The following is a 14,327-nucleotide window of genomic DNA, read 5'->3' on the forward strand; positions in this document are numbered from 1 at the left end:
GCATGCCAGGAAAGCACGGTATCAACTGAACTACAGCCCTAGAGTTCATTTGCATTTTTGAAAGTTTGGTAAGACTGCAGTTTTGTGATAAAGAGACTCGTGTCCTAATGGGCGGGTCCCCCTAAAGGGACTAGAAGCCTGGGGACCACAGGCAGGTTCCTTAGACTTGTTTCTGTTTTCTTATGGGCACCCACCTCACCCATGACCGAAGCTGTTTTCTCAGAAACAGCACAGCCAGTTACCCAGGCAATGTGGACACTGGGCAGTCTCTCTTGTGACTTCCTTTGTAACTGGGCTCTTGCTTCCCCTACGCCCCCACCTCTTCTCCCCCGCTGTTGAGAGCACGGGTTCCCCTAGATGGGACCCCGGGTTTGACTCCCAGCACCCACATGTTGGCTCATAACCACGGATCCAGTTCCAGGGGATCCAACGTCCTCTTCGGATCTTTAGAGGTATCAGACATGTGCAGAAAGCACATATGCCCATGCCAGCAAAACACTCCAACAAACATAATCTAAAGAAAATGTTTTCAGGTCCTCTCAGGGATTAGAGGAGTTGGCAAACAAGCAACTGCCACCTGATGAAATTCTAGTGTATTCATGAGCAAGTTTTTCTTTTGTTTCCAATTTTTCTGAGTCAAGGCCTCATATAGCCCAGACCTCCGAACGCAGAGATTATATTGCCTCTGCCTCCAACGTTAGATAGACTTAGAGCCATCGCCACATTGGGAATAGTCTTGAACTCTCAATATCTCCTACATGCTAAAATTACACCACCATAGCACCATGCTCTGATTTTTGGTTTTGTTTCTGTTTTCACTTTTAGGCTCAAAAGAATGTATGGGGAAATATGACCACCTACTGTTTTCTGGCCTTTATAGATGGTGTAGTGTTTTTCTGTCTTTTTTACTTTTTATTTTTTTGTAATGGGTATTCTGCCTACATGTGTGTCTTACACTATGCATGTTGGATCCCCTTGGGCCTGGAGTTACAGTCGTGGGCTGCCACATGTGTGCTGGGAACTGAACCCAGCCAGTGTTCTAAACAGTTGAGCCATCTCTCCTGTAGCCATCCCCCCTGTTTATAAGTTATTTAAAAAAATTAAAAGACACTCCACGTTTTTATTGTGTTTTGTTTTTGACACAGGATCTTTCTATGTAGCCCTGGCTGTCTTAGAACTCAGTATGTAAACCAGAGATCCACTTGCTTCTGTCTTCTGAGTGTTTAAAGGATTAAAAGCGAGCGCCACCATTCCCCGCCTGTATTTATCTCTGTATGTGTGGACACATATCTGTATGTGTGTACGTGACTGTGCAGAAGGAACTTAGAGAGCCACATTCAGAATTAGCTCTCTCCCTTTATCGTGTGGATAGGTCTTGGACCCAAGTCATCAGGCTTGGCAGCAAGCACCTTTACCTGCTGAGCCCTTTTGCTGACCCTTTATTCCTTCTATGGGGCTTTTAGTAGTTCTAATGCTACTACCCTGCTGAACTCCCCAACAGGCCAACAGGAATTCATGTATGTACTTGATAATGGCATGCAGATCAAGCAGTTCAGTGAAAGCAACACAGGAAGCACACATAACATAAGAGGGAACTCCCCTGTTAGGAATTTTATTGGGTCCAAAGGTGCTATTTCTTCACAGGGAAGGAAAACCTCAGTTCCAGCTGCCCAAGCGTGTGCCTTGGGGGAAACAGTGATGAGGTTGCTTGGACCACACAGGAGCAGATGCCCGGTCAGGGCAGAGGCCACATGGATGTGAATCTTTATTCAGTACAGACAGACGTTTACATCCAATAACAACACAAAGGCCACAGACGAGACTGCAAGCGCACCTGAGCTTCTAGGTTCTGGCGAGGTCCTCACAAGACTAACACAGGCCACTTACCAGCCGGGCAAAAAGAACTCGTGTCAGGGCCAGCTGGGGATCACTATAATTGAGCCGTGAATGAGTATAATGAGGGCCTTTGTTCCAACTAGCTGTTTTTCTAATCTAAAGCCACCTATCAGGTTAATTCCAATACAGCAAAGTCACCTGCCAGCAACATCATGCACTGGTGACAAGGACAAGTTTACTGAGCTTTGAGCTCAGACTGCTGGACCTTCAGGCTGGCCTTGTCCACTTCGGTTGACTGAGGATAAAAGGGACCTACCAGCCAGTTGAGAGGCGTGTTGTTTACAAAGTAATCCATAACTTCATCTAAGGATTCCTTCATTTTCTGCAGCTTCCCCTTGCTAGAAGTGAGGACTCCGTCAGACACTTCCTTAAAGGAGGCAGCATTGCGGAACACCGAGTACATGTCGCCTGCCATCACCCCCAAGTGTTTGGCCTGGTCTTGAATGTTCTGTGGTAACCCTTGGGCGTTGGCCAGGACTGTCTGGCACGTAGTCTGGAGCTGCTGTGTCAGGTTGCGGGCAATAGCCAGAGTACGTGACTCGATGTGCTAAAAATAAAACAGACTCAAGAATTAGCGGTGGATCCTACGGCGCTGTGGACGATTTAGCCCAGTTACAGTATGCTGGTTGTACATGATCCATACAGACAGCTTCTGACTCCTGAGTGCGTGCTTGGTTTTCCCCAGGGAGGAATGCTCTGGCGTTGAGCTAACCCCCCAAGCGATGCTTTGACTTTTTCCTAACAATGCTGGATGAAGCAGCACTAATCCGTATTTCACAGCTACAAACATATGCTTAGAGTTTAATTTGCCCACTTAACAGCTGGAAAGCAGGAGATTTGAACTCGTGACTGCAAAGGTCATCCTCTTAAACTGAAGAACAGCAAGCAGGAGAGAGCAGACAATCCAAACATACACTCGCGGTCGTTGGTTTAATTTAGTCTGTTCTCAAACAGGAGGATACAGTATGAACTGCTGATGCTGGTTTCCGAGGTTCACTGCCACTGGGGACACAGAGAACCCCTCTGCACGATCACACTGAGTTTGTTCTAGAACATCAGCTCCTGTTTACTGTCAGTCCTCAACTGTGTCCTGATCTCTTTGAGAAGCCGCCCGACTCACCCATGTGAAGACAGGTACTATCTATGCACCCCCGAGCTACATCCCCAGCCTTCTCCTCATCTTTAAAAATAATATTTAAACTGCCTTTACTGTGTGCACTTGGGCAGAGGTCAAAGGAGACCCTGAGGGAGTTGGTTCTCTCCTTCTAGCTGTGGGTCCCAGGTGCCTTTAACTGCATACCCATTTCACCAGCCCCTTCTATTGCTTATTTGGAGAGAAGTCCGGGCTCACCTTGAACCTGCTATCCCCCTGCCTTAGCGTCCTAAGTAGCTGGTACTCCATGTCTGGGCCACCAGTCTGGGCTGATATAAACATGCTCTGAGAGGATTCGTGGGGGAACTGAAGCCGACAGTGTGGTACGAACGTCTCCAGACACAGCAGCGAATGGCTCTGCCTGTCATCTTACCTCCACGCAGTGGGACTCGTCGGTGTCGTCGTAGCCGATGCTTCTCTTCCACTCCACCCATGAGACGTAGAGCTTGTCCTGAGCACCCTGGATTCTCTGGTTGGCACTGTTCATGTTCTTCCTGGCAAATTCAATCTGTAGTGAAACAAACCAGGTGAGCACGACCACCGCTCCCCGTGTTTTACCCACTTGCCGCTCCGAGGTGTTCGCAGGCAACACAGAGACCATGGGGTGGCGCAAGAGCTGCGTTTGCTTATCGGCTTTGCACCCCTGTAATCCCAGGATTGGGGAGGCAGAGGCAGAATTGCTACATGTTTGAAGCTAGCTTTCTTTGGCTGTGTTTCAAGTTCTCGGCCAGCCTGAAGTACACAGCAAGACTCTGTCTCAAAAACAAACAAACAAAAAAGTGTGGGGGGGGGCGGCGGGAGGAAAAGAATTCAGGCTTCCTCTTCCGTGTTACCAGCTACCTGTCTTCCAAGAAGAAACTGCCCTTCAGTACGGTACATGCCATTCTTTTTGAATGGCTACTCACCAGATGGAAAGTGGAGTGGAGCTGAGAAATGGTCTCCTGGCTCTTCTGTTTGGCCTCTTTAACCCTGGTGAGAGCCTGGTGATAGGCCCGGGAGCAGAGCTTGCTGGACAAGGACTCCAGACGTTCATAGTATCTTGGCTTCTGTACCACATCAAATCCTTCCACCTTTTTTGCTTCCATCTCTGACAATAGAGAGAAAAAGAAAAAGAAAAAGAGAAAATAAACAAAGGTGATCCTTTGTTTAGGACTCTACAGTTGGGATCCTAAGAAAGATGTCATTTCCTAGGACTGTTCACACCCACTGTTGGGTTGATCACCCTGAAGCTTTAGTTACACTACACACACACGCGCACACACACACACACACACGTTTGCATGTGCTTCTTCCCACCTGCATACACTTCTTAGCAACATGGACCCTGCACATAGTACAAGCAGTAATAAAGTATCACAAAGGCTGGTCTCAAACTTGCTATACAATCAAAAATGGTTCTAAGCATTTAAAACTATTTTTTAAGATTTGCTTATTAGGTATACAGTGTTCCGCCTGCATATATGCCTGCAAACCAGAAAAGGACACCAGATTTCATTACAGATGGTTGCAAGTCACCATGAGGTTGCTGGGAATTGAACCAGGACCTCTGGAAAAAGCAACCCATATTCTTAACCTATGAGGCATCTCTCCATTCCTTAGAACTAATTTTCAAAGATTTAAACATTTTTATTCTGTGTGTATGAGTGTTTTTCCCGCATGTACATCTGTGCATCACATGCATGTGTGGTGGAACTATAGTTCCAAATAGTTGTAAGTACCCATGTGGGTCCTGGGAATTGAACCCAAGTTCTTCCACTGAGCCATCTCTCTAGTCCCTTGCTTTAAATTCTTGATTCTCCACCTGTGTCTGCTCTCTAGTGCTGGGATTACAGGCCTAAGCCTCAATATCCAGCTATTTTCTTTTTTAGGCTGTGTTCACTATGCAACCCTGGACGGTCTGAAACTGACTAGGGACACACTTGTAATACCAGCACTTAGGAGACGAAGACAAGACGATGAGGAGTTCAAAGCTAGCATCATGTGCCAAGTGAGTCTGAGGCCAACGTGGGCTATATAAGACCCTGTCTCAGTAAAAAAATAAATAAAGGAGAAAGTTTGGTACTTGGGTGGTAGAGACAGAAGAAGCAAAGTTATCCTCAGACCCATAGTGAGTTGAAGACTACCCTGAGTTATATAAGATCCTTAAAAAAAATTTAAAAGGCAGCAATTGTGGCTAAGTGGGCAGAAGTACCTGCCACTAAGCCCAACGACCTGAGTTTGATCCCCAGCACCCACGCTGTGATGGACTGAGGGGGAATGGCCCTCAGGGGCTTTCGGTTGCTGGAACTGTGTGGGAAGGATTGGGAGGTGTGACCTTGATGGAGCAGTCTGCCAAGGGTCAGGCTTTGGCAGGTCAATTTCGGGTGTCATTCCAAGTGTGCTCTCTGCACCTCTAGCTTGCTGAGGAAGATGTGAGCTCTGAGCTGTGCCTGCTGACATGCTTCTGCTCCATAAATCCACCAAATGTTTTCCTATGTAAGTTGCCTTGCTCATGGTGTTTCATCACAGCAACAGAACAGTGACTAATGTACGCATGCCGGAAGAACAGGAGCAGTTCCTGCCCCTTGTGTTTGACTGCCTCGTGTACGCCATGCATGCATGCACACCACACACATAAAATGTAATTTGCTTGATTGATTAAGTAAAGGTTAATGGTAGCTTTTGGTTGGGCATGGTGGTACACACTTATCCCTGTACTCAAGAGGAAGAAAGAGACAGATCTCAGAGAGTTTCAGGCCAACCTGGTCTGCTTTTCAAGTTACAGGCCAGCCAGAGATACACAGTGAGACCTGTCTCTAAATAAATGAATAAAAATCTTAAAAGGGACTAAAATATAACTTCAGCATAAAAGCACCATTACCCAGCTCCTCCTGAGTGAGAGGGAAGTACTGGTCTACCAGCAGCTCTGACTTGGTAATGGCGTTATCTACTCCACTATTCATGAACTGCATCATCCCCAAAACCGTATTGATGCTGCCGTTGACCACAGACTTGGTCCTTTCCACGCTGCCAGTAACTGCTCCTTTGGTCTTATCCACCACCCCTGAGACTGTGCTGGCAACAGAATCCTTGGCTCCAGCCATGGTAGTTGTCACTACATCCTTTGCCCCAGTTACAGCACCTCTGGCATTGGCAACAATCTGTAAGCAAAGAAAACAGACAAGCCCGCTTATGAGAAATATGGGTAAAACCACACTCATGGTTTTACAAAGACTGTATAGATAAATGGTCAAAGATGGACTGAGCATGCAATTATACTCAGTCTTGGGCATACATAGCATTAAGACTGAATGAGGCTGAATGTCTCCATCAGGTCGCTCTGTCCTACGGGCCACTCCCTAAGGACTGTTAGATGTATAAATGAAATAAGCAAACATGAGATTGATCAATTTGTGGAGACAAGTTATTTTGTTTTTGTTCTTATTTGAGATAGGATCTCACCACATGCTGCCCTTGCTGCAGAGATCCACCCGCCTCTGCCTCCCTAAGGTTGGGATTAAAGGCATGTGCCACCATGACTTGCCCATTAATAATTTATATTAGAAGTCTGGGAAACCGGCCTGGTCTACAGACAAGACTATGTGCAGAAACCCTGTCTCAGAAAAGCATAAATAAGAACAAAAAAGAATTTTATCTTAGGGCTAGTAAGATGGCCCAGCCGACAAAACGAAGTGCTACAGAGCCTGAAGACCACCTTCCACCTCTGGAGTGCACATGACAGAAGGAAAGAACCAACTTCCACAAAATGTCTTCTGAAGTCCACATATACACTGTGACACAGACACCCCACCCCACCCCCTGAGAGTTAATTTACATATAGTTATTTTTCAAAACTTTATCATGTTTTCTCTTTGTTTTTGATTTTTGTTGTTTTATTTGGCTTTGTTTTTCAAGACAGGGTTTCTCTGTGTAGCCTTGGTTGTCCTGGAACTCACTCCATAGATCAGGCTGGCCCCGAACCCACAGAGATCCGCCTGCCTCTGCCTCCCTGTGCTGTGGGCAGGTGGTTCATGTCTATAATCCCATCAGTCAAGAGGCTAAGGCTGCAGTTCCAGGTCTGCTACACAAGGAATCCATGACTCAAAACCAAAATAAAACAAAAGCCCTGGGTTGAACGCTCAACAGATCTCCTGACAAACAATAATCTAGCAAACCTTTACCATGGCACATCTGCATATAGGCAAAAGTGAAGGAGGAAAAAAGCCACTGAAGAGGGAAATAGGTGGGAATGCGGCTCAGTTGGTAGAGTATTTAAACATGAAACACTGCGTTTGAGGCCACAGAAAGTGTGCGTGGTAGCCTACAAGTCTATAACCCTAGCGTTTGGGACGTAGGGGCAAGAGGATCAGAAGCTTAATGTCACCTTTATCTGCAAATGTAATTCAAGAGCAGGCTAGGCTAAGAAACCCTGTCACTCAAAAAAAAACAAACAAAACAAAACAAAAAACAACAATAAAAAGTGGAAACTCAAGCAGGGCCATGGTGGCATGCACCTTTAATCCCAGCACTTGGGAGGCAGAGGCAGGTGGATTTCTGAGTTCATGGCTAGCCTGGTCTACAGAGTGAGTTTTAGGACAGCCAGGCCTACACAGAGAAACCCTGTCTCGAAAAACCAAAACAAACAAACAAACAAAAAACAACAAAAAAAAAACCTCCTCACTATCTCCTGGTAAGATTAAACAGCTTTACATAGCTCATGCAGAATCCATATCATTCCAGAAAGGAAACTGCAGACCAAGCTGAACTTGGTCCTCTAGGGACTGGCACATACGGTTGTCTAAGTTAACGAAAAGAATCACAGGGGAGAAGAAAAGACAGCAAGAGATACAGGGCAGGGTGACACACAGCCACGGGGAACAAACACCCCAAAGTCACTTTTTAATACGATCTCAATTTATGAAGTTCTCAGTTTAATATCCCAACCTAATTTTTATCTAGTTTAAAACACAATAAGTCGACTATTTCTGTTGTGGTGGTAGTGTAGATCAAACTCAGCCTTATACACACTAGGCAAGTAATGAACCAAATTCATTATTATGAGCTACAAGTCCATAAGTTGGGCTGTTTATTATAAATAAGTCATCAAAATTTTTTTTGAAAAAGGGTCTGACTGTGTAGACCAGGCTGACCTTGAACTCACAGAGAACGGCTTGTCTGTGCCTAGATCCCTGGGATTCAAGGCATGCACGACCATATTAACCATCAAAATTAAAATACCCAAAATGGAAAATAATCCCTCAAACAACATCAATAAAAGTTTTAGATACACAGAAAAGAACCTAAAGGCTATACACTAATCTATTTAAATAGTGAAAGGCACAACCCAATGTCCCCCTAACTGATATCCTTTTGTGCAATGCTGTATTCTTAACCAGAAGGGAAAATTTAGGGCATTATCCGAACTACACAGTCACTAAGATGGAGAAAGCAATAGTTTTTGCCAGCATAGGTTGTCTGTCATGTATGCATGTGGTTCCTATCAGCAATGCCCAGAACTATCTCTCCTGTTTGCATACACATCCAGCACCATATGGAGTCAGTTATTTAAAAGTAGTTTCACAGCAGGAGCAGAGTTACAAGCTGACAGAGTCCAGCCTGCCTTCTAAACAAAAGCAGTTAGTTCATCTCTGTTTCTTGGACTCACCCCAACAGCAGTTATGGAAGACGGGGAGTAGTCATTGCTCCTTCAAAAATATACCCAGCTCTAGCTCCACTTTGAGAGAAAGGTATTTGTGTGCTTACGGCACAGATAGCCTAGGCTAAAGAAGACATGAAAACCCCCCAAGCCTCAACACTATCCCAAGCTCACCTCAGATGTCGGCTGGTTCAGAATAGGCAGCCTTTCCTCCATCCTGTCTAGCCCCTTGCAGGCATAGGTATTGGCAACCGCAACTGCAGGAAAACACAGACAGGAAAATGATCACTCACTGTAAGGATAGAATGAGTACACAGATGACACCTCAGGGATTTATTTAGTCTTACTAAGAAAACAGCAAGAATGCACACCTTTGTTTTTCTTAAAACCACAAAATCTACTTCCTGGTTTCTCTCACTCTTACAGGAGGAAATTTGGCAGGTTCCTGGCAACTTTCTTCCAGTGATAGGTAATTGAGGGGTTGTGTGGGAAAAGGAGGTAAGGAAGAAGGCTTCAAGGCTAGTGACGGGACAGGTGAGGCAAGCTTCTATTGAATCTTCACTCAGGAAGTAAAGTAGACCCATGCTGGTTAATCCCTATTTATTTCAGTACACAGAGATACTTGCTGGGATCTCACCAGTGAACAGTAGCACCCTGGATCTTCCTAACAAGGCCCAGAATTCAGTCCCAGCTTGCCCCTTAAAGAGGCCAAAACAGGTCAAGAATCCACACCAAATTCATTAGGGAGCTAGCACTGTTGGAATAGCTGTTTCTTAAACGATCCTCATAATCCCAGGTCCTAATTGACCCTTTGGACAATGATGCAAATGTTTGTTTAAGGCAGATCATTTGTATTTTTGGAGAGATTTGGAGAGTCTGGTAGTTCCTCTAAAATCGCAGAAAAACATTTCAAAGTGTATGGTGGGGTGTTCTGCTTGCATGGATGTTGTGTACCAAGTGCACAAGCCTGGTCTGTGGAAGCCCAAAAAAGCCATTGGATCCCCTGGAACTGGAGTTACAGAGAGTTGTAAGCCACCATGTGGGTGCTGGGAATCTCACCCAGGTTATTTAGAAGAGCAGCCAGTGCTCTTACCCCTCAGTCATCGCTCCAAACCCAAGTTCCTCTGAAATTTAATAATAGAGTTATTAAAGATCCAGCAGTTCCACTCCTAAGTACATACTAAGGAGACTGAAAATATTACCCCCAAAAGTTGGGGTGAACACATATATGTTTACAGAAGCATCAATCACCACCTTCCCAAGGTAGACACAACCTAAATGTCCATCAGTTGACGAATGGATAAAGTAAGTATTGGGGCTGGGGAGACAGCTTGGTGGTTAAAAGTGTTTCAAGCACGAAAGCTTGAGGACCAGAGTTCAGGTCCCCAGCATCCACATAATGTGGATTACAAGTCATCCGTAATCATGGCCTCTGCATTAACTGGAGATCTGAAGAACAGATCATGGCTAGCCTGAGTAGCCATGTCAGTGAGCTCTGGTTTTTGATTGAGACATTTTGCCTCAAAAGAGTGATTCAGGGAAGTTCCTGGCAAGCACACACACACACACACACACACACACACACACACACACAGTGGGAGGAGCATTGTCCTGCAAGTTTTTATGTCAACTTAACACAAGCTAGAGTCATCAGGCAGGAGGGAACCTCAACAGAGAAATTGTCTCCAAAAAATAGCACAAACCAGTAGGGCATTTTCTCAATTAGTGATTGATGAGGGAGTGCCCAGCCCGATATGGGTGGGATCACCCCTGACTTGGTGGTCCCGGGTTCTACAAGCAAGCTGAGCAAGCCATGAGAATCAAGCCAGTAAGCAGCACTCTCCCATGGCCTCGGAGCCAGCATCTGCCAGTGTTCCTACCAGTCTGAGTTCCTGTCTTGGCTTCCCTTAATGGACCATGATTCAGAATATGTAAGTCAAATAAACCTTTCCCTCCTCCAGTTGCTTTTGGATTTATGACGTTTCATCACAGCAATAGTAACCCTAAGACAAATATGTTCTACCCACACAATGTGATATTATTCCTCAGTAAAAGGGAATTAAATACAGATACAACATGAATATCTGTCATGGCTACGAAGTACATATAATGCTGTATCACAGATAAATCCTGAAAACCTCTATGCTAAGTGAAAGACGCCTGTTCTTGATTTGTTTTGATTGTACAAAAGGCCAGAAATAATCTTATATAAAAATAGGTTAAAGAGCAACCTGAAGGGATGGAAGGAAGTGGGCCCTGGCTCCTCACAAACATGAGCTTGTTCTCTGTTTGCAGTTCTGGGGCTTGAATGCAGGGTCTCACACGGGCCAGGAAAGCGCCCTTCCTAGAGGCACAGCCATGTTTAACTTACGTAGATTAACTGTACAGTGCATTTTCTTATCTCAATAATGCTAATATTAAACATAAAAAATTTTGCCAGGCAGTGGTGGCTCATGCCTTTAATCCCAGCACTTGGGAGGCAGAGGCAGGCAGATTTCTGAGTTCGAGGCCAGTCTGGTCTACAGAGTGAGTTCCAAGACAGCCAAGGCTACACAGAGAAACCCTGTCTCGAAAAAAATCCAATAAATAAATAAATAAATAAATAAATAAATAAATAAAGAGTTTTGAGCTGATGATGTGGTTCAGCAGAGTTCTATCCCCAGTACTGTAGAAACCAAGCATGTTGGCTTAGGTCTGTATTCCTAGCCATCTGAGAGGCTAAGCCAGGGGGATATCCTTGAGTTTGAGGACAAAGTTACATAGTGAGTTCCCAGCCAATGTGCAACTTTGTCTCAAAAAGAAAAGTTTGGGAGTTGGTGAGATAATTCATAACTCAGTGAGGGAGGGTGCCTGCTGCCAAGCCGGTGACCTGAATTAGACCCCTGGCATTCTCTGAGCATTACCACCACATGCATCTACATACAATCACATATACACATGCAGACACAAAATAAATAACAATGTAACAAAAATTTGTTTTTCAATTTGCACATGCTATATGAGAAAGCTAACTCAGTTCACTCCTTGTAATTTCAGTTATTAACACAAAAGCATTTTGGAAATTTGCTTTTTCTTTTCTTTTTTGGTTTGTTGTCTTTTCTTGAGACACATTCTCATTATATAGCTCTGACTAACCTGGATTTTGCCAGGTAGACCAGGGTGGGCTTGAACACAAAGATTTGCCTGCCCCCATCTAGGACTAATGCCATATACCCTCAAATACAGTTTTTTGTTTGCTTGTTTGATTTTGTTGTTTTTCCTTTTAGAGACAGTGTCTCATACAGCCCAGGCAGCCTGGAGTCTTCTAGGTAGCCATGGCCGGCCTTTGATTGACACTTCTCTGCAAAGTGCTGGGGTGACTGGTGTGAGCACCACGCCTGGCTGGGAAGCTTCTATTAGAGTAAGATGAGCGAGCATCAGTTATGGCTACGAAGCAGTCCCTCTGTGTGAATGAAGGTCACCACAGGGTGTGGTAGAGGAGGTGCTGTGCTTCAGAAGGCCTGAGGGGTCCCTGGGGTGGCTCAGAACTCACCCTACCCTGGCCCTCGGGCTCAGTGTTGGCAGAAGACTCTAAACTTACTCTGTGGTTCCAGCTTCTGGATGATAGGCATCGCGCTTGTCACAGCCACAGAGGTCACGGTCTTCACACCCTTCTCGGCCATCTCACACACCGATCTCAAATACGGGTACTGATCCTTTGTACTGACATAAGCGGAGGACACGAGGTCGTAGGTGGAGCTCACCAAGGGCAGGTTGGCCACCCTCATCACCACGCTCTGCAAACACGGAGGGGTGGATAGTCAACGACCCAAAACACGAGAAAGAGAAGGACCAAGAAACAAGTACTTAAAAATCATACCGGTTGTGGATCCACTGATACCGATGCCATTTTTCCTCCTGGAGAAAAGAGACGTCTGGAGAGAAAAGAAACTGATTCCAGATCATTAAAGATCAATTCCTGTCCCAACCTAGGCAGGTGCATGATTCCAGCATAGACAGTTTCAGTTCCCACCCTCTAATTCAGAGCCCTCTTCAGGGCTAACAGCCTGACTGGAGGCTCCAGAGCTGTTTATACACTTTCAATAGGAAAGAGTAGTCATTGAGATGTGTCCTGTCTCTTAAACAGGACACTAGAAATGTCTGTTCTCAAAAAACGCTAACCAGAAAGGCAGAAAGTTCAATTTAAACATCAGACATCTTAGCTTCCCCAAACACCTACCCTTGATTAATCAATCAGTTTATTTCTGTAGGCTTTCCGAGACAGGATTTCTCTTCCTAACAGTCCTGTCTATCCCGGAACTCAGGCTGCACACCAAGCTGGCCTCAAACTCATCAGACTTGCCTGCTTTTGCCTCCCAAGTACTAGAATTAAAGATGGCCCTTGATTTAATCTCTGCTTGTCTAAAGCCCAGGCTGGCCCTCTCAGCTTCCCTAGTGTTGAGATTAGGCACAGGCCACCATGCCTGGCTCTCAGCAAGACTATGAAACTGATACTTTAGGGTATTTACCATTCTTGTGAACAAGACAAACCAGCAGGGGCTGCCTTAATGCTGACTGAGCTCAAGACAGAGTCGCTCCAGGGAACTGTAAAACCTCCTACTCCCAGTGACCCACAACCACATGAAACTACCTCTGCCCAGCAACTGAACCTGTCCAGACACAGCTCAGCCTACAACCCAAAGTCCCAGTTCCTTAAGAACTGCCCTGAAAGCAGAAGCTTCAAGCAGCATCCATACCGAGGAGCAGCCCATAAAATATCTCCTTCTGTTTTCCAGGGGTGTGGTGGTGCTGAGGCAGAGAAGGAGCATGAGTTCCAGCCCAGCTTGGACTATAGAGCGCCTGAGGGCAGCCTAGAGGGCCACTAAAGGAAAACCGGACAATTCTCTCTATGTACCTCAAAAGTTCTTCTGTAAGGTGTTTCCCTTTAAAAAAAAAAAAATTGCCTCTACAGGCCAAATGCAAGTTGCTCTACCACGGACTGCAAACAGAAAGGAAACCTCTAGAACAAAAGCGAGAGCTTTCCCGCCCCGCCCCGGGCTGCTCCCGCCCGGCCACCGACCCGTTGCTGCAGTTCCGAGCCCAGCGCAGGCAGAGCGGCAGCGGCCTTGGGGTCAGATCTGGTGCAGGACCCACCGAACAGGAGAGCTGAGGGACGAGCAAGTTCGTGCGGTCCAGATCACAGCACTTCAAGGCGGCCCGGGCGACTGTTAAATACCGCCTGGCTGCCCCGCCCCTGTCTCCGCGCCACGTGATCGCCCAGGGGGCCGGGGCCGCTGAACCCTGCGCCAGCGGAACCCGGCAGAGTGGGGCTCTGGGGCCTCTCAGTGGGCATGTGGGGACCCAGCCCGGGCGTGGGAACAGCCACCTCCTGCCAGGAAACCTGGGACCCTTGGTTTCCTGAACCCAGTGCCCAGAGATCCCAGATCAGTACAAGAAGCCCAGGACCCAGCCGGGGTAAGGCCCTGTTGGTCTAACTTAGGTCAGGAGTCCTGAAAGCCGCCTTGCATGCCAGGGCACCTTGGGGTTTAGGAAAATGCAGACAAATGAACAAGAGTCTTCAGAAAAATAAAAAAACAAACAACAACAACAACAACAAAAAACCATTTCAAAACTGGAAGTCGGGATTCTAACCTTTTTTCCCCC

The 14,327-nt window shown here is 46.1% G+C and overlaps 1 protein-coding gene across 3 annotated transcripts in view; it reads right to left on the reverse strand.

Annotated features, from left to right (window-relative positions):
* The window catches only part of Plin2 (perilipin 2), a 28,160-nt gene extending 14,245 nt beyond the window's left edge, over nt 1–13,915 (reverse strand). Inside the window, exons 1-8 of one of the 3 annotated variants that reach the window (XM_052176718.1) lie at nt 13,818–13,915; nt 12,544–12,598; nt 12,265–12,460; nt 8,859–8,941; nt 5,910–6,189; nt 3,955–4,136; nt 3,423–3,557; nt 2,153–2,443 (exon numbers count right to left, since the gene is read on the reverse strand). In XM_052176718.1, the coding sequence (XP_052032678.1) occupies nt 2,153–2,443; nt 3,423–3,557; nt 3,955–4,136; nt 5,910–6,189; nt 8,859–8,941; nt 12,265–12,460; nt 12,544–12,573 (1,197 nt within the window). In that variant the 5' untranslated portion in view covers nt 12,574–12,598; nt 13,818–13,915. Of the gene's footprint in view, nt 1–2,152; nt 2,444–3,422; nt 3,558–3,954; nt 4,137–5,909; nt 6,190–8,858; nt 8,942–12,264; nt 12,461–12,543; nt 12,599–13,743 lie in introns of all 3 variants that reach the window. The other 2 variants (XM_052176717.1, XM_052176719.1) reach the window with 2 other exon arrangements.
* Between the last annotated feature and the right edge of the window lie 412 nt (nt 13,916–14,327).

This window comes from Apodemus sylvaticus, chromosome 3 (genome assembly GCF_947179515.1).
Source record: "Apodemus sylvaticus chromosome 3, mApoSyl1.1, whole genome shotgun sequence".
NCBI classification, from domain to species: Eukaryota; Metazoa; Chordata; class Mammalia; order Rodentia; family Muridae; genus Apodemus; species Apodemus sylvaticus.